Source organism: Dasypus novemcinctus, chromosome 21 (genome assembly GCF_030445035.2).
Source record: "Dasypus novemcinctus isolate mDasNov1 chromosome 21, mDasNov1.1.hap2, whole genome shotgun sequence".
Classification (NCBI taxonomy): domain Eukaryota; kingdom Metazoa; phylum Chordata; class Mammalia; order Cingulata; family Dasypodidae; genus Dasypus; species Dasypus novemcinctus.
In genome coordinates this window covers 38,262,321-38,283,579 of record NC_080693.1, presented here as the reverse complement: position 1 = coordinate 38,283,579, position 21,259 = coordinate 38,262,321, and the positions used below count along the sequence as shown (strand labels likewise).

The 21,259-nt window shown below is 45.9% G+C and overlaps 2 protein-coding genes across 3 annotated transcripts in view; both read right to left on the bottom strand.

Annotated features, from left to right (window-relative positions):
• Positions 1 to 479: 479 nt before the first annotated feature.
• On the bottom strand, positions 480 to 4,760 carry CDK5R1 (cyclin dependent kinase 5 regulatory subunit 1). Its single transcript, XM_004454905.3, has 2 exons — positions 4,583 to 4,760; positions 480 to 4,240 (listed from the first exon to the last, which is right to left on the bottom strand). Exon 2 carries the CDS (start codon positions 4,096 to 4,098, stop codon positions 3,175 to 3,177), a length of 924 nt encoding a protein of 307 aa, XP_004454962.1. The 5' UTR covers positions 4,099 to 4,240; positions 4,583 to 4,760; the 3' UTR covers positions 480 to 3,174.
• A 3,848-nt stretch (positions 4,761 to 8,608) lies between these two features.
• The window catches only part of PSMD11 (proteasome 26S subunit, non-ATPase 11), a 31,888-nt gene continuing 19,237 nt past the window's right edge, over positions 8,609 to 21,259 (bottom strand). The window contains exons 7-14 of one of the 2 annotated variants that reach the window (XM_023587794.3): positions 16,700 to 16,844; positions 15,857 to 15,917; positions 13,861 to 13,923; positions 11,584 to 11,709; positions 11,031 to 11,066; positions 10,715 to 10,766; positions 10,290 to 10,432; positions 8,609 to 10,167 (exon numbers count right to left, since the gene is read on the bottom strand). In XM_023587794.3, the coding sequence (XP_023443562.1) occupies positions 10,290 to 10,432; positions 10,715 to 10,766; positions 11,031 to 11,066; positions 11,584 to 11,709; positions 13,861 to 13,923; positions 15,857 to 15,917; positions 16,700 to 16,844 (626 nt within the window). In that variant the 3' untranslated portion in view covers positions 8,609 to 10,167. The remainder of the gene's footprint in view (positions 10,168 to 10,289; positions 10,433 to 10,714; positions 10,767 to 11,030; positions 11,067 to 11,583; positions 11,710 to 13,860; positions 13,924 to 15,856; positions 15,918 to 16,699; positions 16,845 to 21,259) is intronic. The other variant, XM_058283861.2, reaches the window with a different exon arrangement.

The following is a 21,259-nucleotide window of genomic DNA, read 5'->3' as shown; positions in this document are numbered from 1 at the left end:
AGCCCCCACCCCGGCCACAGCTACAGGTGCTGCGGAGGCAGCTTGTCGGAGAGTCCCAGGGTTGGAAACCTGCATGGACCTAAACTTGCAGGATTGGGCCACGTGGACACGAGACCACTCCTGCTGGCCTGGGAGCCTCTGGGCAGTGAGCGCTAGGTAGGGCCAGCCTCACCTGTGGGGTCTAAAGCCCAGTGCTCCCCAGGGCCCATGGGGCTGGCCTTCTCCAGGCCCCGCTTGTGCCAGTCTAGCCAAGCCAAGGGCGCCTTCTGCAAAGCAACTCCAGCCCCCACCCACCTTCAAGCAGCTAAACCAGAGCTGACCTAACCTGTGCTTCCTTCTTAATCACCTTCATGTGTTAAATTCTTTCCCCCAAGCCTTCCACTCCCCTCCCCCATAACAAATTCAATTATGTTGAGTGCATGAATCGTTTATTAAACGATTATTATTAAACTGGTAAATGACGTGCCCACAAAAAGAGGTCTATGGATGGTCAGTGCATTTTATTTAATCAGCACAGTACAAAAATAAATAAAAATAAGGGAGGGGGAATTAAATTACAGCCAAACTGAGCTCCATGATTTTGTCAGATTATAAACCACACATACTTACAAACACACTACACATACATACAAAATGAGACAAATATAAATTAATATTAACAATATCCACAGTTTGGTCAAAGAAGAGCTACAGAAGAAATTGCACTAAAAAACCAACATACATCACATATGTGTAATTAGCAGTTTCAAATATACAGCTATGAATAATTCCAAGTGAAAAAAATGGCACATTTTCTTTTCATTGCAAGTTTAACAACTGTTGGAACAAAACTAAATTCTAATATCTGCATGGAAAGAATATATCAACCCTTCAGGTTTACAAGAAAAATGAAAAACCAAATCCAGAACTATTATTCCTGTGACTTGTTCTGTGCAGGGGTGTAATTTTCACAGCCATCTGTTCTAAGATTATTTTTCTTATGACACAAAATGCTCCTGGTTTGCATGCACAATATCACTGTAAAAGCAACAAAGAATAAAGAAGGTTTGTTTTTTTTCTAGGTTAGTTTTTTCTTTTTTATTGTTCTAAAAGTAGTCTTCATAGCAGCATGTCGAATAGGTTCATTGCTTGCACACTCAAGTATATCCATTGTTCCTTTACACAATACTGATGACCAGCGCAGGGGGGGAGAGGAGAACCCGACAGGCTTCACATTGCTGGAACTGGAGAGTTGTTTTAATTCCCTGCCACTCCTGAAATTTGCACCTCCTCCAAAAAATAAAAAAATAAATAGAGAAAGAAATAGACACAGTGGAATCCTGCAGATGCAACTTAACCACAGGTTCAGGCCAGGTTCAGCCAGCTGAAGGTGTGGCTGTAGGCATGCGCCCCTCCACCTCCCTCTCCCATGCCACAGGCCTCACATGGCAGCAGGATCTGAACAGACAGGTGGTGTGAAAATTCAAGCAGAGAAGAGTCTCTGCAGTTAAATCTGTGCGGCAGCCGCAGATTCCTTCCAGGTCTGCACCAGATTATTTTACAGTCCCAGGAATGGCTCAGCCTGGGCCTTGCAGCCAAGCTGGGGCAGATGCTCTCAGGCATGGGCAGGCCCTCTTCCCATCTCTGGGAACTCCATGGCCAACAGGCTCAGTTTCTGCTCGACTTCTTAAGCCAGGACTTCAATTTCACAGCTTTCTCTTCCTTTTTCACATGAATTTCAGTAGTGCTTGGGTTGAAATCGGCAGCCACCCAGAACCTAATCCTATGTAAAATAACACCCTCCCCCCACCCCACCCCCACCCCAGGGATTGGGATAGAAGTCTTCTGTGTAGCATCTTCACACTGGTCTTTGTTCCCCGAAGCCAACCCGATGGGCCATGGAGGAAGACTTGATTGGTCCCTTCTCTCAGTCCTCCCTCAAGTCTGGGAGAATTAGAAAGAAAATCTGGAAAGTAACACATCATGTGTCATGTGTTTTTGTAGCCACTAGCGTAAAGCAGAAACCAAATCCGGCAGCTGCAAATGACCAGCTGTACAATCAGCAGGCTTCAAACGCAATCAGGAGTCATACTCCTGTCTCATAACTGTCTCCAACATCCAGCTGTCTCACTGGGCCTGGGGGGACAAGGTTTCATCTTCAGAAGAAACTGAACTGTTTGGAAACAGCTTTAAACGAACAGGGGTGGGGTAGGTATGTCACTGCCACATCAACCCGATCCCTGACATCAGCTCCCCCCACCCTAACTCTGCAGGGTCAATGCCATGTAGACCCACAGCAAGCGGCCTCAGCCTTAGGTGGGTGCCTCCTGGGTCTCAGGAGTGGCACCCCCACCTGACCAGAAGGCAGGCTGTCGCTGATGGGCACCTGCAGCTGTCCTGGCATCTGCCACAGGGTGACTAAGCTGTGTTATTCCAATGAATAATTCACCCGGGAAAGGACTTGTCCCCAGCTGCACCCCACCCCTTTAGCTGGGACCCAAAATGAGAGAACTTTATGAGTCAAACCAGCTCATTAGCCAACACTACCAATAGCACTGGCAGCAGTAGACAAGTGGGGCAGAGGGGCAGGTTCCATTTCTCCACTAAAGGAAAGCCTTTCTTCCTACAAAAGAAAAAAGAGCAAACAAAGAGTTGTGCATGGTCAAAGGCTAGGACTCAATCTCTGCTCTCCACTAGCCCCCTCCTCGATGGAAGATGCTGTCTCAGAGCAGCAAAGACCCTGCCTCACAACTCCATCACGGCTCAGTCAGGCCGGCCAGCTCCGGGAGCCTCTGGGAGGATGAACAACCCACAGCAGGAGTCAGGAAAGGGCCTCCAACGGAAAGCCCCAATTGGCCCGAGGCCCCTCTCCAGCTCCCATCCAGGGAGCAGCAGGCAGCCTCGCCCACCCTGGATCCGGCAAGGGCACACATGGGTCAGTCATTTGAGTCCCCCGAAGGAAGAGGTCAGTGGCCTGAGAGGCTCTGAATACATCTTCTGGGTTTTACACAAAGTTCACGAGTCCAAGAGCGCCCAGAGTTCTTGCCAGGGCTGAAAAGAAAACCCCAAGGAAAGAGAGTGGGAAGGAGGAGGCCCTTGGTGGCTTTGCTAGACATATACTGTACACAAAACTCTGATTTGTTTAATAATAAATTTTTAAAAATTGAATCCTTGAGGCCTGACAGGCTTCGAGGCTCACCGATCTAGCCCCAGGAGGAGCCGCTTCTTGTCCTCCTGGCCACTCTCATTCTTGAGGTCAGAGAACACCTGTGTGAAGTAGTGTGGGTCGGCATTGATCTGCAGCATCTTGGAGCTCATGAGGTTGATGACCGAAAGGCAGCGGTCCCAAAAGGCCTCCTTGCAGCTCTCTACCAGAAAAGGTTTGAGCGGGTAGGAGATCTCATTGCCCATGTAGGAGTAGGAGAGGTACAGGCAGGTCAGCAGGACGGCCTGGAGCTCGTGGTCCGAGCCCACCTCCGAGGAGATAACATCCCTGCACAGCATGTAGAGGAAGACCACGTTGGCCGGCGTGATGAAGCCCTGGTCCTGCCAGCCCTGCAGAAGCAGCGAGCGGTCCACGCTGCGCAGCCAGAGCACAGGGTCCGTGGGGGACAGGTGCTTCAGGCGGTAGCACCGGCGGCAGAGAAATTCACCCAGGCAGCGCAGCAGCTCGCTAGTGGATGCCTGGACAATGACCCGTTTGGGCGTCCCTGCGGAGGTGACGGCAGGATGCGGAGCCTTCTTGACGGAGGAGGAGACCCCGGTCTGGGAGCCTGAGAGCTGGCTGGCAGGGGGTGCGGGCGGCTGGGCCGGTGGGGGCTGGGCGAACGTGGACAGGTTGGCGCACGACAGCGACTTCTTCAGGTTCTCATTGTTGAGATGCGTGATGTTGTTCTGGTAGCTGCTGTTGGGTTGCACCTTCTTGGAGTTCTTCTTCTTGGCCGACACGGCCACGATCCTCTTCCAAGGCAGGACGGAAATGATAGAGTGCCGCTTCAGGTTCTTGTCCTTGGCGTTCTTGCTATTCTGCACGGCCGTGTAGTGGCCCACCGTGGCCGCACCATCATCAAACAGCGTGGCCTTCCGGTAGCTGGGGGACAGGGACAGCACCGTGCCCATGGTGCCGTTGCGCGCCGGGCAGAGCCCCGCGCCCCTGCTCGCCCAGCCTGACCACCGGAGGGTGGAAGCAGCTCAGTGGGCCCGCAGCGGCCCCAGGGAGGAGGCGGGGGCGCTCCCGGGGAAGCGGGCTGCCCCCTCGGATCTGCGTGGAAAACAAGATGGTTCTCAGCACCAGGCGGAGCTCCGCACCACGCTCATCAGCCCTCTCGCCTCGGCGGCCAAGGACCTAGCACCCAGATCCGCGCCAGTGCCTGCCCCAAGATCCGCGTGCCCGCGCCGCAACCCCGCCGCCCTCCACTGCAGGCATCCCCCACCCCCACCTCACTACCACCACCGCCCCGTGCCGCTGTGGCCGGGATGCGCAGCCAGGAGGGGCCCGAGGCGCCGGCTGAGACCGCCGGGGAGCCCCGCCTCAAGCCCCCGCGCGGCCCCGACCTGGCCCTGGGCCCCAGGGGCATCGGGCAGCCGCGAAGCGCAGGCTTACCGGGCAGGCGGCGGCTCCTGCGCTCCGCGCCCTCCGCAATGCGCGCCGCGGCTCGGCCGCCGCGGTCCTGACGCTCAGCGGCCCTCGGCGGGGCTCGGAGGGGCTCGGCGGGGCTCGCGCTGGGCTGCGGCGGCGGCTCCGGAGCTTCTGTCCAAGGTTCTGCAAGCGTTGCGGCCCCGCCCCCCGCCCGCCGCCCGCCGCCGCGCTCCCGCTGCCGCCCGCGGCGCGCTCCTCAGCGGCCTCCCTCTCGGAGCCGCGCGCCCGGCCCACGCGCCGGCGTCAGGCGGGTCTGCTCTCACCGGGGAGCCGGGGCCGCCGCCCTCAGCCCCAGCCGCGCGCGGTGGGGGTAGGAACGCGGCGGCGAGCGGGAGGCGCCTCCGCTCGACGCGCTCCACCTCCGAGCCGGAGCCGGCGGCGGGTACACGCAGTGCGGGCCCGCCCCCGGCCCTCGGGTGCCGCCCCCCTGCCGCACTGCTTCGAGCCCGCCGCCCGCTGCCCCAGCTGCCACCCGCGGCGAGAGCCTGGGGCGACCAGCAGCTGCGATTCGGACCCCAGGGCAGCACCGGGACGGGCAGGGCGGGGCCGTGCCTAAAGCCCACCCCTCCCGCCGCCCCGCCCAGGCACGTGCTGCCTTTGTTCCCGCCGCGGCGTCTGCAGTTCCGGGCCGCGGGGGCGCTCTCGGCCACGTCCCCGCCCTGGCAACGCGCACCCAGCGCGGGCCGAGGCTGCCATCCGTGGAGGCCAGTACCCCGAGCTTCCTTATTCCGTGTAACACCTCGTCCCCTGGGAAAGAAGGTAGGCAGGGCGGGAGGAGGGTGCGGGGCTGGGAGAAGCGAAGCTTTCCTGAGGCTGCCCAAGGGCAGCGCGCATCCCGAGTTGATAGTCCCATCCGAGCCTTCTTTCCCCCATCCCAGGTCAAAGTCTGCGGCCAGGTGTGTCTTTAGAAATCCAGGCTGAGGAGCCTTTCTGAACAGCAACTGGCTTTTCCGTACCACACCTGGGACAGGGCTCTGGGGCCTCTGGCTCGGCCCGTACCCCAGATATGGACCAGTCCTGGGCCCACCTCAAATGTAAGCCTTGCACCCGCTGATGTAATTTACATGTTTTTCATTCTAAACCTGCATAATTTGAAGATTTAATGCCAGTGAAGATGCAGAATGGCCGAGTAAAATTCCAACTCTAATAACTGTTCTCACAAAAATACAGATCTTCCACAAAGGCCATCCTTCACTTGGAATTCCTTAGTTTGATCCTGGGAAATTGATTCAAATTTGACCACAAATCTGGAAGCAGGAGACTCACATCATCTTAATCCAGATTATCATCTTTGGACATAGAGATGAGGAAGTAGCAATCCAGAGAAGAGGCTAAAAGTGAGGGCTGGCAAAACTGGGTAATACCCAATCCTCCGACCCCCAACCTGTGCCATTTAAGCCAGTTCTGCCTACTACTCCAAGCAGAAGAGAAGCGGAAATCGGGTATTACTAGAACAAGGCTGTCAAGTCAAAAGGTGCTATGATTTGTTCATGTACCAACCAGAGATTTCTGTCAATAGTGGCGACTGAAAAGCTTTAGGGAGACACTTGGTGGCCATATAGTGGCTGAAGCTAAATTTGGAGGACCTCAAGAAAACGCCTACTTCTTCCACAGTCCTTCAGAAACATCACAGCTGTTTATCTTATTTTAGAGGACTAAGCCCTTAGTTCAATGAGCCCCTCCCTCTGAACATTCTTCAATGCTCAATCCCTGCCTGCTGGCAAATGGAAGTGTCCTCAATCCTTCTTTTATCTGTTAGAATCCTTCAGGTCCTCCAGGTGCCCTGGCCCAATGTCACTTCCTCTCCTATACAAAGCTGAACCCCACTCTCTTTTCCGCCAGACTCTGAGGGAGAGGCCCAGTTCCTGAGTCCGCTATGTCCATACTGACTTTTCTGTCTCAAGTTCCCCTTCAGATTCTGGTGTTGGGCAAAGGTTAAATGCTCTTCATTTCCCAAAATACCCAGATATCTAAGCCTGTAATCCATTCTTCTGAAAAATCTGGGCCCACTCTTACCTGTACCTGCAAATTTCAATTCTGGCTATCCTAATTCATGACTAAAAGTAGCAAGCTTCACCTCACCCCACCCCATTTCCCAAACCAAGAAAGCATGCGTTTGAATGGGCCTTTTCCAGCCTGACTATACCCTGGTATCCTCTCTTCCCTAGCACCTACAAAAGGTTGTCAAAGGCAGATACGTTTGTAGCAGAGCGTCAACAGGATGGTGGTGCTGGCCCCACTTACTATTGTGACTAAAGGAAGGGGCTATTGGGAACCCCTACCCACTACGCCATGCCTGCTATGCCTATTTTGAGGGACCACAAATAGCCCTCTGTGCCCCCCTCCAGCTCTTGGTAAGCAAGGAAGAGCAAAATAAACTGCTGAAATGGCAGACTCAAGGACCCAGAAGGCAGGCTCAACTGAATGATGCACAGCTATTTTCTTCCTAGTCATCTTCAAAGAACTGTGGAGATGATCCCCAAATACTAACCCCTTTGATCAGCTTACTTACCCTATTGCCCCTCACTAGCTGCCTGAAGGGACTAGCCTGTTAATTCTCTGCCCTGCTGAGCTGAGATGCACCAGCATTGCTGTAGAGGCCCCTCCTCTGCATGCTGCACTTCCAAAACCCACCCCAAGAAGAGGAAGGGATGCCATGGCCCCAGCCAGCTACAACTTCCAGAAAGGGTTCCAGATAAAGCAGGGCTGAGTTCCTAAGGCAGCCATGCTTTCTTCCAGGGATCACAGAGCAGCATCTAGTGGTTCTTCTGGGCAGCACAGATTATGTAATTCCACCACTCAACGGGGAACCACAGCCAAACACCTCAGCCTCTGCTCCCAACACCAGCAGCATCTCATCAACACACAAGGAAGCCCAGGCCCAGTCTAGCCCAAAGGCCACTGCCTGCCTCTGCTGTACCTAGACTCCGCTTACCTGGGGCCTGGCAGGGGAAGCAGTGGCACAATTGGCTGGGGACATCTAGAGCAGCACTGTCCAATAAAAATAGAACATGAGCCACAAATGCAAGCCACATATGTAATTTAATTATTTTCTCATCACATTAAAAAAGTAACAAACAGGAGAATTTAATAATATTTTATTTAACTCAATATACCCAAAATATTTCAATACATTTGTTAAAAAGTTAGATTTTTTTTTTCATACTAAGTCTTCAAAATTTGGTTTGTATTTACAAGTGCACCACAATTAAAGCTAGTGCATTACAATGGCTCAACAGCCACAGGTGGCTAGTGGCTACATATTGGACAGCACAAGTCTAGAGGAAGTCATCAGACTGAGAGCCACAGAGGTGCAGAGAAAAGGGCTGCCCTAGGCTTGGGAAACCCTCTCCCCTCTTTTCCAGCTCAGGATCTCTTTGGAATATTTTTTTTAAATATTCAAAAATATGTAAAACTTTATGCAAATAAAACTGCACAAAGATACCATACTAAAACAGATAACAGCAGGAATTGCTCACACTAAAGTGGAGTTCAGGGGTTATAGCTCAACCTACGCCTATCAGCAGTCTTAGAGACCCTCAGAAAAACCATTCCCAGGGTCTGAAGGGCAGTATGAAAACCATTGTTTTGGTTTCCAAAAGGGAACTAAACCACAACTCAATGTCAGGATTCTCCAGGCACCTGCACTTGCATTAGCTCATATAATTCTTGTACCACAATTTCCTCAAAGGAAGCATTATCATTATCAAGAAACAGGTATGGAGCTTATTAAAGCTCAAATTCCACATTTCGTCACTGAACCATGTTACCTTGGAAAAACAAAAATATCTGGAGACCATCTGAGATTCTAGGCCTCACAGACCAACTTTCTTCCACAAAGTTCTCCATGTTATCCCAGACTTGGCTAAAATTCTCCTATTAAGCAAATCAGATAGACCTTAGGCCAGTCGGGAGGGCTAGACTACTGCTGAGCCACGCAGAGCTGTCTGGACTAGCTCAGAAGCCCTCCAGCACTGAAGAAAGGACAACTTTTGAAAAAAAAATTATTTTTATTGGAACTCATCTGAACATCAGATATACCTGGTGTTGGTTAGCAAGAACCGTTTGTACATTTGATATTGATGGTGCCAAAACCAAAACAGTGACTGGACATGGTGTTGAGAACAAAAACTTGATTTTGGAGAGGAAAATAAAAGCCAGTCAGATTCAATAAGGATGCAAAACCTTGTACAACAAAATCCTCTTACAAAATATAAATTTAAGAAAACTTGAAAGGATAATCTGTGAAAGGAAAAGAAAGAGAAAAGGAGGCCAGCAGGAAGGTGGTAGGAGGACGGGGAGTGAAAAAAAAAGAAAAAGAGGGGATGAAAAGAAAATACATTTGAGCACAACAGAAGAGCAGCTTACCTGCCCAAATGGCATTAAAGCCTCGCTATGTAATTTCATCATAAAACAAGTCATGCTGACATACAGTCCTCTACCTCCCATCGTTTGATTTCAAGAGGTAAATAAAGAAGCTCTCTGGGAGGGGGACATGAGGTTGCTCAAAAACCCAAGAAAAAACAAAAACAAAAACAAAACACACACCCCACAGTCTCATTTCCGATGTTCACTGTTTTAAAAAAGGGATAAATCCACCTGACAGCAGGAGAGGAGTGGGACAGGGAGAGAAGCTGATGGATTTCAGACAGCCTGACTCCTGGGTAGGGGTGGGGGGATGACACATATGGTGGTCTCCTGGCTGAGAGAAGGAAAAGAAGGGAGAGAGAAGAGTAGAGGAGAGGGGACAGTTAAAACACTGGTATCTAATCTAGTTTACTGTGTTAAAAAGAAAAGCCACATGCACAGCAGGCCTCTGGGGGCTGAGGGCCCACACTGCATCTTATGTGGCCAGGGGTAGACACTACTAGCTCCTGGCCTCGTCTCCATTCCTTCACAGGTCAGAGTGGAGCTGTGCAGATGCTGCTGCTGCTGCTGCTGCGGCGGCGGCGGCGGCGGCGGCGGCGGTGGTAGGACCGTCTGGCCAGTCTGCTGGAGCCAATGTTGGGGGGAGGGGCTGGTGGACAGGCCATATGACAGGAAAGAACACCGAAACGCCTCATTTCAAATAAAAAAGAAAATAGCAGTCTATACACAGTTGTTTGTTTTGGTTCAGTACAAACAGAATAAAAAGTCATTGCTTTTGATGGTCAGCAAACACCCATTTCTGAAGAGGAGGAGAGGTGACGCCCAGCGGGTGGATTAGTACCCCAGTGGTTGGTGGGGTGCCTGGCTTTGTGTCCCTCTCCCAGGAGGCAGAGAGCACAGCTTTAGGTAGTGTAAGCCTTTTTCCTTTTATTTAGAATAACCTTTTTTTTTCCTTTTTTTTTTTTTTTTTTAAAGCAATTTCCCCACTCCCAAGTTGGGCCAGTAAAGATTACATGAAAACTGGCACACCTATCGGCTGGAATACAGATGCACCAAATGAGGATTTAAAAACTTTCCGAGCGAAAAGTAGAACAAAAAGAAAAAAAATCTCCTAGCATTTTCCCCAAAGGTTTCACTCTCCCGCCACACACACTTTCCAAAGGACCGCTACAGATCCAACTCTGCAAGAGAAGACAGAGCAGTGTCAATCGGGGAAGCCGTGAGGACACAAGGAGGAGGCTTTCAGTCTCAACAGGCAGAAGACAGCGCTGCCCTGGCCTTGGGCCCTAGAGCCAGCACTCACCTATGTCAACTTCTTGGCTTTGTTGTAAAGGGAATCCACCACTTTACTCATGTTCTGAATTGTTTCCAGAGCAGCTTCGTAAGTCTTATCTACTGGGGGTTCATCGAAAATAATCAGGACACCCTCACCCTGGTCCAAGATACCTGTAGGGAACACAAGGGCAATCCAGGTAGAGAAAGGATTAGACCCCAAAGCATTTTTGAAGCAGCCCACTCCCTAGCTGTTTCACTCTCTCCAGAAGGAAGGGAAAGCAAACTCCTCTCCCTGTTCCATTTGCTCATGTTTATTACAAACTTTCCTCACAAGGCTAAAAGAAGCAAGGATTCCAGGAAAACATCAAGAGAAGCTAATGGAACAAAAGCACAATACCTCTTCAACCAAGAATCACCCCCACCAGCACCCTTGCCTATTTAACTGTTACTTACCATGAAATTTCTTGTCAAGAATCATCTGTGATAATTTCCTTTCCACGTCAGCCTAAAATCAAAGTACATGATTAAAGGAACCAGTATTCTAGTAGTCAGAGATCAGACTGATATGAAAACTTTGTAGAAAGGGTCTTAGGGCAACAGAATTAAAAACAAAACAGCAAAAATGCAACTCCAGCTCTGAGCCCACATTCCCCATTCCCCACTAAGATGCTTCGGAGCTTTCCAACAAGGCCCATCAGGTGCCAATGCCAGCTCCTCCACACCACCCTTTCTCCCTCCCTACCCCCAAAATGGCCTCAGGACTCCTTACCTTAGAGAGTTTGATGAGGCTAGATATGTGTTCAATCTGAAAGGAAAAGGAGAGAGACACCAACACTGAAAGTTTTATTTTTGCCTCTAATATGAGGGGCAAGGTGATGAGGAGGGGCAATGACTGCTCTTCCCTTTCTAAATCCAGCTGAATGTCTCTATAGGGCTAGATTCTCCTTGGCCATTCTTAGGACTCTTGAGCTCTATCCATCAGCCTGTCCATCAGCACAGACAATAAATACACTCTTGTCCCACACAGCCAATAAAAAAACATTTACCACGTGAGCAGTGAGTACAAAAGGAGGAGACTATACTCAGAACACAATCAGAGCAATCTCATAAGCCACTATTCCACAGCATCCCTTTCTCCCCAACTCTTTTACCCTGTCAAGAAAAGCACAAGCTCTTGGTGACCTCTTGCCCACCAGACACAACCTTGTAAGCAAATTCCTATTCTGGACAGTTGTGGGAAGGGAGAAGGTTACAGTTAGGATGCCTAGCCAGAATCTCCCCTCCCCTCAGAAGGGCTATAGAGTTCCCAAAAGTGTTCTTACCTGTACTCGGGAAAAAGGTTCAATGACTCGGATAAGATTCTGTTCCAGTAGGTTATCATACAACTTGGCCAAGTGTGTGCTGATGATTGGGTCGTCCCGGAGTTCTGCCCGGTAATCTGTCAAGGCCTACAAAAAGAGACAATTACAGAAAGTGGCATAAAGAAGCACTTTAAAGTCACACTACTCACACTACTCCTGGCTTCCTAAATAGGCAGCTAGCCCCTGTGACTACTACGTGGTTGACAAAAATACTGGGAGCTTTGGGGAGAAGACAGACAGACCACGGCAAAAGGCAGAAGAAAAGGAACACCAAGAACTAAAAGATGGAGTTGCCCTAGGCATCAACTCTTCTTCCAAAAGCCTAACTTCAAAAGCTCAAACCATTTAAGTCCCAAAAATAGCTCAGCTTACAAATCAAATTAACTAACTACACAACCATTTCTCAATGTGTATTCCACAGAATAAATAGGGTCTCTGGTGGGGGGGGGAGAAAAAGAATTCTGAGGTTAATTAAAGAGAAATGCAGAATTCCACAGCTAGCTCTTGAGTTTTACAAGACCATCAGCATGGTATGGGTCTGCAGTTATAAGAAAAAATACCTTTCTAACTTTGTTAACCCCTTGTGCTTCCCAAATATATTACAAGAGAACACTTTTTCCAAGGTACCTCTATTAACAGAAATGCTCCATCAAATGTACTTTGGAATAGAATGATCATGATTCACGTGTCAATTATTTATCTTTAGTAAACAGTCTCATTAATCCAGCCTCATGTCAGCTGTGCTAAAAAGTGTAAAGCAAAGCATGCAAATTATGCCACATAAAGGGCAATAAGAATTGGCAAGTTGAAACCTCAGGGAAAAAATGAACCTGGGGGAAAGTCAGAGCCACATGGTTCAGTCTCTCCACACACACAGTTTTTCATCCTGGATCTAGGCTTTGTTTTTATTAAGTTGGTCATTATACTCAGACTATGAGAAGAAAAGTTGATGAAAGAATATATAAGTCTCATACTACTGCTGAGACAAAATTTTTCTACCTTTTCAAAACTTTCCAATGAGTAAAAGGCATGGGAGTCAAAGAATGCAGAAAACATCCTGAGAAAGTTTCTTTCTGCCGTGTGTACCCATCAAGACTTCAAAGGGGAAAAGCAGACCTGGCATTTATGGAGCTGAAGAAATAACTGTGTGTCCTTTGGAACAAGCACCAGGTCTGAAGTCAAACCCTAACACCTATTAGCATTCTCTCTGAATCCTCATTCCTTCAACCAAAAATGCAGATAAAAGGTTTGTTGTGAAAAATCAAAGTGGGGAAAAAAAAAGAGGACAACTTTTTATAAACTGAAAAGTACTAATATGTATTATTAATACTATAAGTTGGGAAGCGGATGTGGCTCAACCACTTGGGCTCCCTCTACCATATAGGAGGTCCAGGGTTCGATGCCCAGGGCCTCCTGGTGAGGGCAAGCTGGCCTATATGGCAAGCTAGCCCAAGCGGGAATGCCGCCCCACGCAGGAATGCCACCCTCGGTGGGAATGATGCCCAGCATGGGAAAGCTGCCCTGCACAGGAGTGCCAGGTGACCCAGAGAGCTGGTGCAGCAAGATGACGCAAAAAGAGACACAGAGGACAGAAAATAAGGAGACGTAGCAGAACAGGGAGTTGAGGTAGTACAAGAGAGTAATCGCCTCTCTCCTACTCCGGAAGGTCCCAGGATCAGTTCCCAGAGCCGCCTAATGGGAATAGAAGCAGATGGGTATATGAGGGCTTTTTTGTTTTAAAGATTTATTTTATTTATTCCACCCCCTCTTTCCCCCATTGTCTGCTCTCTGAGTCCATTCACTGTGTATTCTTCTGTGTCTGCTTGTATTCTCAAAACACATAATGGACAAAGAAAGCAGATAATGGGGAATGAGGGGAATGGAGGAATGGGGGCGGGAGAAATAAAAATATATCTTAAAAAAATATATTATAAATTATTAATATATACACACACAAAATGAGGTGCTAAAACTCAACTCATCGGCTTCCTTGTTCAAAAGTGCTTAACTAATTCTTGCTTGTGATACTAAACTATCACTACGTAAGATGTAGCCACTGGAGAAAACTGGATAAAGGGTACCAGGGATAACTCTGTACTATCTTTGCAACTACCCATAAAACTACAGTTATTTCAAAATAAAAAGTTTTTTGTAAAGTACTTAAATGGCTCATCAATGCAGAGACATGTCCCAACTCTTCTCCTCCCCTGTTCCCTACCAACCCAGTACCACTCTCACCTTTTCAAAATCTGCCAGCGATCTGTTCTTGCTAGCTTGAGCCACACATTTCAATGCTTCTGTCTGAAAAGAAAAAAAAAAAAAAGTCAAAGTGATATACTCTGTACACTCATATCCCACTAAACAAGACTCAAGCAGGATACTATGTCAATAATACTTTGGGCTCAAGGAGGAACTGGCCCTACCACTGTTCTCCTTCAGAGGCCTGGGAAGAAAATCGAGAAGGATACCTCTTTGTGCCAACCAATTTCCCTATGAAATCTGAAAGAACTTAAAAAATACTAGGAAATACAAGGTTTTCCAAAATATAGACCCTGATACAGCACTATCCGAAGATGACAAGCAAAAAAGGAAAAGTGACCAGAGAACTGTGATTTCCTTCCCATCCTTCAGGACTTATTTTCTCCACATCTACCTAAACTCCTTCCCACCCATAGATCTGATTTTACCTGTGCTTTTCAAGATTTATTCCGCTAGGTCTGACAAGGCATTGAATAAGGCATCAAAATTCTACATATTAGACTGAATGTTAAAACCCCACAGAGTGATGAAGACACAATCAATGGTTGATGGCAACTTCTAACTTGGTTATAAAAGGCCAAAGCTATCAAGTTATAACTCAGCATGAAACCTATAACACTCATCTTTCTAAAAAAAAAAAAAACCACTCATCTTTCTAGGAAATCAGCCTGACTCCTGCCTGAAAGCTGTCATCCAGGCAAAGATGACCACAAGGAACTTCTTTTATCAGCCTACATACTTAAAAACCAGGTTCAATCCTGGTATCCCCCTCAAAATAAAAATAAAAATAAAAAATAAAAAAAGGGTAATTAAAGCCACTATAAAAAAGAAGGCAATCATCTGTTAGACATTCCTCTAGCAATAGAGTGAAATAGCCAATCTGTAAGATTACTTTTTACTTTACTAGTGATAAGCAAGCAAAATACAAACAGGTGATGGTCTAGAAATCTGAGACATTATCTTTACACAGGTCACAACTGTTCACTCTCAGAAATCACACCAATACCTAGTCAGTGATGAAAAGACCACAAAAAGGGTCACTGACCACCAAGGCGCTCTTTCTTGTACCACACCCAAAACTCAAGGCATGAAATGGAAAGCTACTGATACAAGCAGCCCTATGATAAGTCATCCAATGCTAGTCTCTACGCCAAGAAATCCAACCTACCTAAAGCATATATGCACCAGAACTTACTAACTACTGACTCTTGGAGAACCTAAAATTTCATATTCTGCACACATTAAATTCACAAGTCAGACACATGGTAGATAAAATTTTCTGGTCAAAGCTAAATGTAACCTTATTCAACTATTTAAAAAAGCAATGAAGTTCTGATCTATATTACAACTTGGATGAACCTTGACCTCATTACATTGAGTAAAATAAGCCAAATAGAAAAGGATAAATATGATTTCACTTATATGAAATATTAGAATAGGAAAAGTCATAGACAGAAAGTAGATTAGAAATTACCAGGCGACTAGAGACAGAGGAAGTTACTGCTTAATGGATACAGAGTTTATGTTTGGGGAGTGATGAAAGCTTTTGTAATAGATGGTGGTGAAGGTAGCACAACACTATGAATCCAATTAATACTAGTAAATTGCACATTTAAAAATAATTTTTATGGGAAGTTTTGTGTTAAACATATGTTACCACAATAAAAATTTAATAAAATATAAAAGCTAAATACAACCAAGCTCACTGCAAATCCCACAGTTCAGTTCTGTAAGTCCCTCAAACCACCTGATAGATCTTAGGCATGTCTATAAAAGCATCAAACATTGACTTTCCAGGCCAAAAATAATAATATATGTAGCACACTGAATGAGCTTAAAGGAAGGAAGGCAAAGGGTGGGAGACAGAGTACGGTGGAAACCTGAGTAGTACTGGTCTCACCGAACACCACAACTCTGACAACATGTTGGTCTCAGAGTGAGTAGAAATCAGAATTGCAGCCAAGGTATTCCCTACCTGCCTCCCCGCATAGCGAAGTGCAAGCTTCCCGCTCACCAAAGCCTGGACATCTTCTGGACTAGAAAAAAAGACATACTTGGTCAAATGTTCCAGGATGTTCTACTTCTAAGTGCAGGTCTTAGGCAAATTTCTTTTCTCCCAGAAATCCGCTAAGTCTCTACCCAACACAATCAGTCCCAACCCCTAATCCCATATGTCCATCACATTGTAGAAGCTAGGCTTTCTCCATTCTAGGCCAAAGCTCAGCACTGAAGAGCAAAAAATTCCAATGTTTAAAAAGAAAGCCGCACTGAACATACCAAAAGAAATAGACCCGATTGGAAGAATGCCAAGTATAAGTCAAATCCCAGTATAATAAATCTTATTAAAAAATAATCCCCATGTAATCCAAAGGTCTAAGGAGTACTGGCCAACATCTCACTTATTCCAAAAAAGTATCTGGATAATTCTGTAAAATTCTTTATTAAATGATCTGATTGTTATACTTTCTCTTGTCTACTTTTTCAAACCTCTTCTAAACCTTCCCTTCCCCATTCTGAGTGGACCCATTGACTGGCACTAGTTTACCTGTAAGCTATTTCCTGAACCTCTGTCCTATATCATTTTTGAGCAGAATATATGCACTATGAGGGAACTCTTCAAGGGTTTGTCTCCCCATTTCTGAAGACTAGCAGAAGTGCTCCGGAACATCTTTGATCCTCCCACTCTTTCCCAACCAGTCCCAGAGGCAGCACTGCTCCTATAACTGGCCAAAACCTCTGCCCAAGCCATCTGTGCCATAGCAGGAAGACTCAGATGAAGGACTTGAATTCTTCTACCCCAGAATTAGCATGCACCTACGTGTTGAGCATGATTTTGCACAGCAACATGTACTTCAGAGATGTGATGGCCTTGGAGCTATCGATGGAGTCATAACCCTCAAAAGCCTCATAGAAATATGAGTATGCAGTTTTCCAGTCCTTTTCCTCTGCTGCATGGATAATACCTGGGCATTGAAAAGAAAGGCATAAGAACTATATAAATTAACAGAATCATAAAAGATCAGAACTGGAAAGGGCCTTAGAATTCTAATCCAACCCCATCAAATTACAGATGAAGTAAGGAGAAAATAAAGGAACTGTCCAAAGTCACTAACAACTAGTGGCCGAGCTGGGCCTAGAACTTAGGTCTGGCCTCTCAGCTCCATGTAATACTGCCAACATAAATTCCCAAAGATGTTAAAGACAACTCCAAGGAGATCTAAAAACAAATACTATAACATCTTTCTCCCATGCTTCTCACTACTAGTCCTGCTAGGTTTTGGAGACACTGGAAAAGGCCATGTTCACCCTCATCCATAACATTACATTCACAGGTCAAGGAGTGGACTCAAAACATTCCTAAACTGTCTGAATGACCTGTTTTAATAACCTCAGCCATACTTTAAGATAGGTTGCCATTTTTATACTTAAGAAATTTCCACAAGGGAAAAGAATCCAACCTCTCATTTCCAATATTTCTCATTTATGTATGTTTTTGCCTAGATGCAATCAAGGTATAAGATTTCACATAATGCCAAATTCACAAACTTAATTTTACATGGTTAAGCAGTGTTTCTTTAGGCTAACATACCATATTTCACCTAACCAATCCTCTACTGTTAAGATGTTGGATTGCTCCCAGTGTTTTTTTTTTTATCCCCTCCCCCCACCGCCACGGCTTTTTTTTTGCATGCTGTCTGCTCTGTGTCCGTTCACTATGTGTTCTTCTGTGTCTGTATTTATTATTTATTTTATTTCCCCTCCACCTTGCAGCTTGCTTGCTGTCTGCTCTCTGTATCCATTTGCTGTGGGCCCTTCTTTGTTCTCACTTGTCTCCCTTCCCCTTTTTTTGTTCCATCACCTTGCTGAGTCGGCTCTCTGCAGCATCTATGGGCCGGACGTTGCTCCGCGGCGTGCGGGCAAGCCTGCCTTCACAAGGAGGCCCCAGGACACGAACCAAGGGCCTCCCATATGGCAGACGGGAGCTCATCTGATTGAGCCACAGCCACTTCCCCCAGTGAGTTTAATTTTGATTGAACTTGCTATTACTTCCAACCTAGGCTATCACTTGGGATAACATAAAAATCAGTTCTTTCTAGCTTGGGAAGCATCTAAACTCTGAGATTCTACACTTCTATATATCAGCTCTAACTATGCCCCAGTCCCTGATGACGTTATAGATCTCAGCCACAGCCATTTGTTCACCACAGTACTTCCTAATATTTTTTACTTCGAGGTACACATAGATAATATTTAGTATACTGAAGAAAAAGGATGAAGTTGTTTATATGTGACTCCAAAGGATCAATGTTTCAGCACACCTTTAGCCCACGTGTAACACACCTGTATACCTGGCGTTCCAGCTAGAACATTTATTGAATGCTATGTGCCATCCCCAGCCATTTTACCCTAACCAAAAAAAGCCTCCCATTTTGAGGCTGGAGGAATCAGATCCTTATTCTATTACTGCTTATAATTACAGAGGGCTGGAGAAAACCTGCCCTTCTCTACTGCTAAGGAAAGCCCCCTCAAGAATATCCAACAAGTTATTAACTCTACTAAAGTAAATGAGACAAATTCCCATTTCCCCATACCCCCAGCTCAGAGCTAGGACAGAACAGGCCAGACCAAAATAAGTCTAGTAAAAAAAAAAAGCAAAATAAGGCCCATGAACTGGTACACTGTTTTCCCAAACATATTAGTAAATAGAGGCCATATGATGTCTACTAGCATCATGGTTGGCATATGAGGTTTATTATTAAAAGAAAAAGGGGGAGGGGGGTCTGTCACTCATTCAACACAAACATTAAGGAGGACCTACCATGTGCTGAGTAGTGAAGGAGCTACAATAAAGGGAATAAATTATGAGGCCTTTCAAACAGAACTGCCATCTTGAAATAATTCTCCAAAATGCTGAATACAAAGGGAAGAGGTAAGGCACCTGCTATACGTTTTCTAGGCCTTTTAGGAAAAACGCAGTATATGTGTTCCTTTGGCCACATACATGCATGCAGGCACTGCCCAAAAAGGAATGCTCTACAAATGTTACAAATGGAAGCGTCTACAATGTTACCCAGCATACTGTTGGCATTGTTGTAAACAAAAGTCTTACCAAGAGAATTAATTCATGTATCAAGCATATGAAAACACCCTGTGAGCCCAGCTCCTTCAACATGTGAAGGAAAATGATCAGAAAAAGAAGGAAGTCAGAAAGAAAAGTACCTGGGTTCATCTAAAGAACTAGCCTGCTCTACCCAGAGAAGTACACTTTGAGAATCAAGAGAAAGAAGCCTTAGGCGCTGGAACCTATTCCCTATGAACTCATGGCATAATAGGTGTAAATAATAATAATAATACTTCTAAACTGTTAAAATAATAATAAATAATAATGAATATGACTAAGCCCTTCCCTCCCCTGCAAGGAGTTTACATTACAGTCTGGGGAAAGGTGGTTATCTAAAAGGCAGAACATAAAGAAATTAGTACAATAATATGTACAAAAGAATATACCTTTGGTAGGGAAATTTGAAAGCAAAGAATAAGGTGCAGAGGAGAGTTTGCAAAGGAAACAGCTGAGCTCCAGGATGCACAGGAGTTTGCCAAGGGAACAGACAAGGTGAAAAGGGAAATTCCAAGTAGAGGAGACAAAATATACAAAGGATAGTGAGAACATTAAGTCACAAAGTCCTTTGGTGGTGAAGACTGAAAACTAAAGATGAGGATGAACAGCAAATGGTGTTCTTTCTTTTTGAATTTAGCCTGGGAATAATGGGGATCTACTGGAGAATTTTAAACGAAGGAGCTAAATGATCAGATTTGTGTTTCAGAAAAATGACTTTGGGGCCAGTAAGTAGGATAAATTGGAAAATGTGACAAGGTACAGTTAGACCAGTAACTGGTGGTCTAGCCCTTAATTATAGCAGTGATGGAAAAGAAAAGGCAGATTCAGAGACAGACTCAACATGATCTGGTAACTAATTGGATATGTGGGGTAAAGGACAGGAAGGTCAAATTACTCCATAGCTTGAGTAACTGAGTCAGGATACCATTAACTGAGATAGGAAATACCAAAAGAAACAGCTGGAGGTCAGGGGAGGATGACAATAAATTTGGTTTATGATAACTACATAATGAGATTACAGTACATTTAGGTATATGTCCATTTAGCAGCCAGAAATCTGGATCTGGAATTTCAGACAGGGGAACTACTAGAGGTCACTACTGTTAATGTAGCAGCTAAAGCCTTGGGAGGGTATGATTAGACAGGAAGCTAGGAAGGCCAGGAAGAGAAAAGAACTAAGAAAGCAGTAATGAAGAACACCCACATTTACGGGGCATCAGAAGGAAGAGGACAGCCAAATGTAACCAAGAATAGTTAACTATTCAAAGAGGAAAATCAAGGAGGATGTGATGTCAAGGAAGCCTAGGATTTCCACAGGGTCAAACTCCCCCCACAAGTCAGAGATTACAAGGAGTTACCATCTTCTTCTTTCAAGGGAGTCAACAGACACTGAAGTAAGGCTACTCTTTCAACTTTTTCAAGAAGCCTGAAAAAGAAGGGGAAGATAGCAATTTTAAAGGGAGAAAGGGCTGTGGTTTATCAGCTGGGACAATCCAAAGACTGAGAGGAAGGATCCCAGAGAGAGGAAAGACTGAAGACTGAGAATGGAACAAAAATGACAGGTGGAAGAATTACTCATTCAGGGGTAAAAATGGGTAGTGATCTAAACTGAAGAGACGAAAGAGAGATAGCCAGGGTTCACATTAGAATGGCTTCTATTTTCTCTGAAAAGTAGAATCCAAGTTCATCTGTTGACCAGGAAAGAAGAGAAAAAAGTTAATAGAGTAGGGGCTTAAAGAAAGCATCAATATTTGGTTAACACTAGGCACTGTGATAAGAACTTTATATTCATCATTTCATTTAGTCATCGCCATAATCCTACGATGAGGTATAATTATTGTCACCATTTTATAGATAAGAAAATTAAAGATAAAGTAAATAGCTGCCAGAGAGCTAGTTTCCCAGAAACTTCAACCTAGGAAAGTCTGATTCTAGAGCTTCTGCTCTTAATACCTAAATTATAATTAAGAATGAGAAAGGGAGCAGACTAAGGAAAAGACAGTCAAGCAGCACTAAGAGTCTAAATGAGGCTGAAAAATCATGACATCAGAAATGAAATATAAGCATTAGAAAAAATATGCATACTATTAAATAACTTGCCTCCATAGCTACAGAACCAGTCTACAGTTTATACTACAACAAAATAATATTGTGCCACGAACTTCTCTGTATAGGATTTAATAGCTTACAAAACTTGTCACTTGATCCTCACAACACCCTTGAGCAGAAAGCATAGCAGGTATTTTTTACAAGTGAAGA

Coding starts and splice junctions, on each gene's coding strand:
- CDK5R1 (XM_004454905.3), bottom strand. CDS start 4,098: ATGGGCACGGTGCTGTCCCTGTCCCCCAGCTACCGGAAGGCCACGCTG.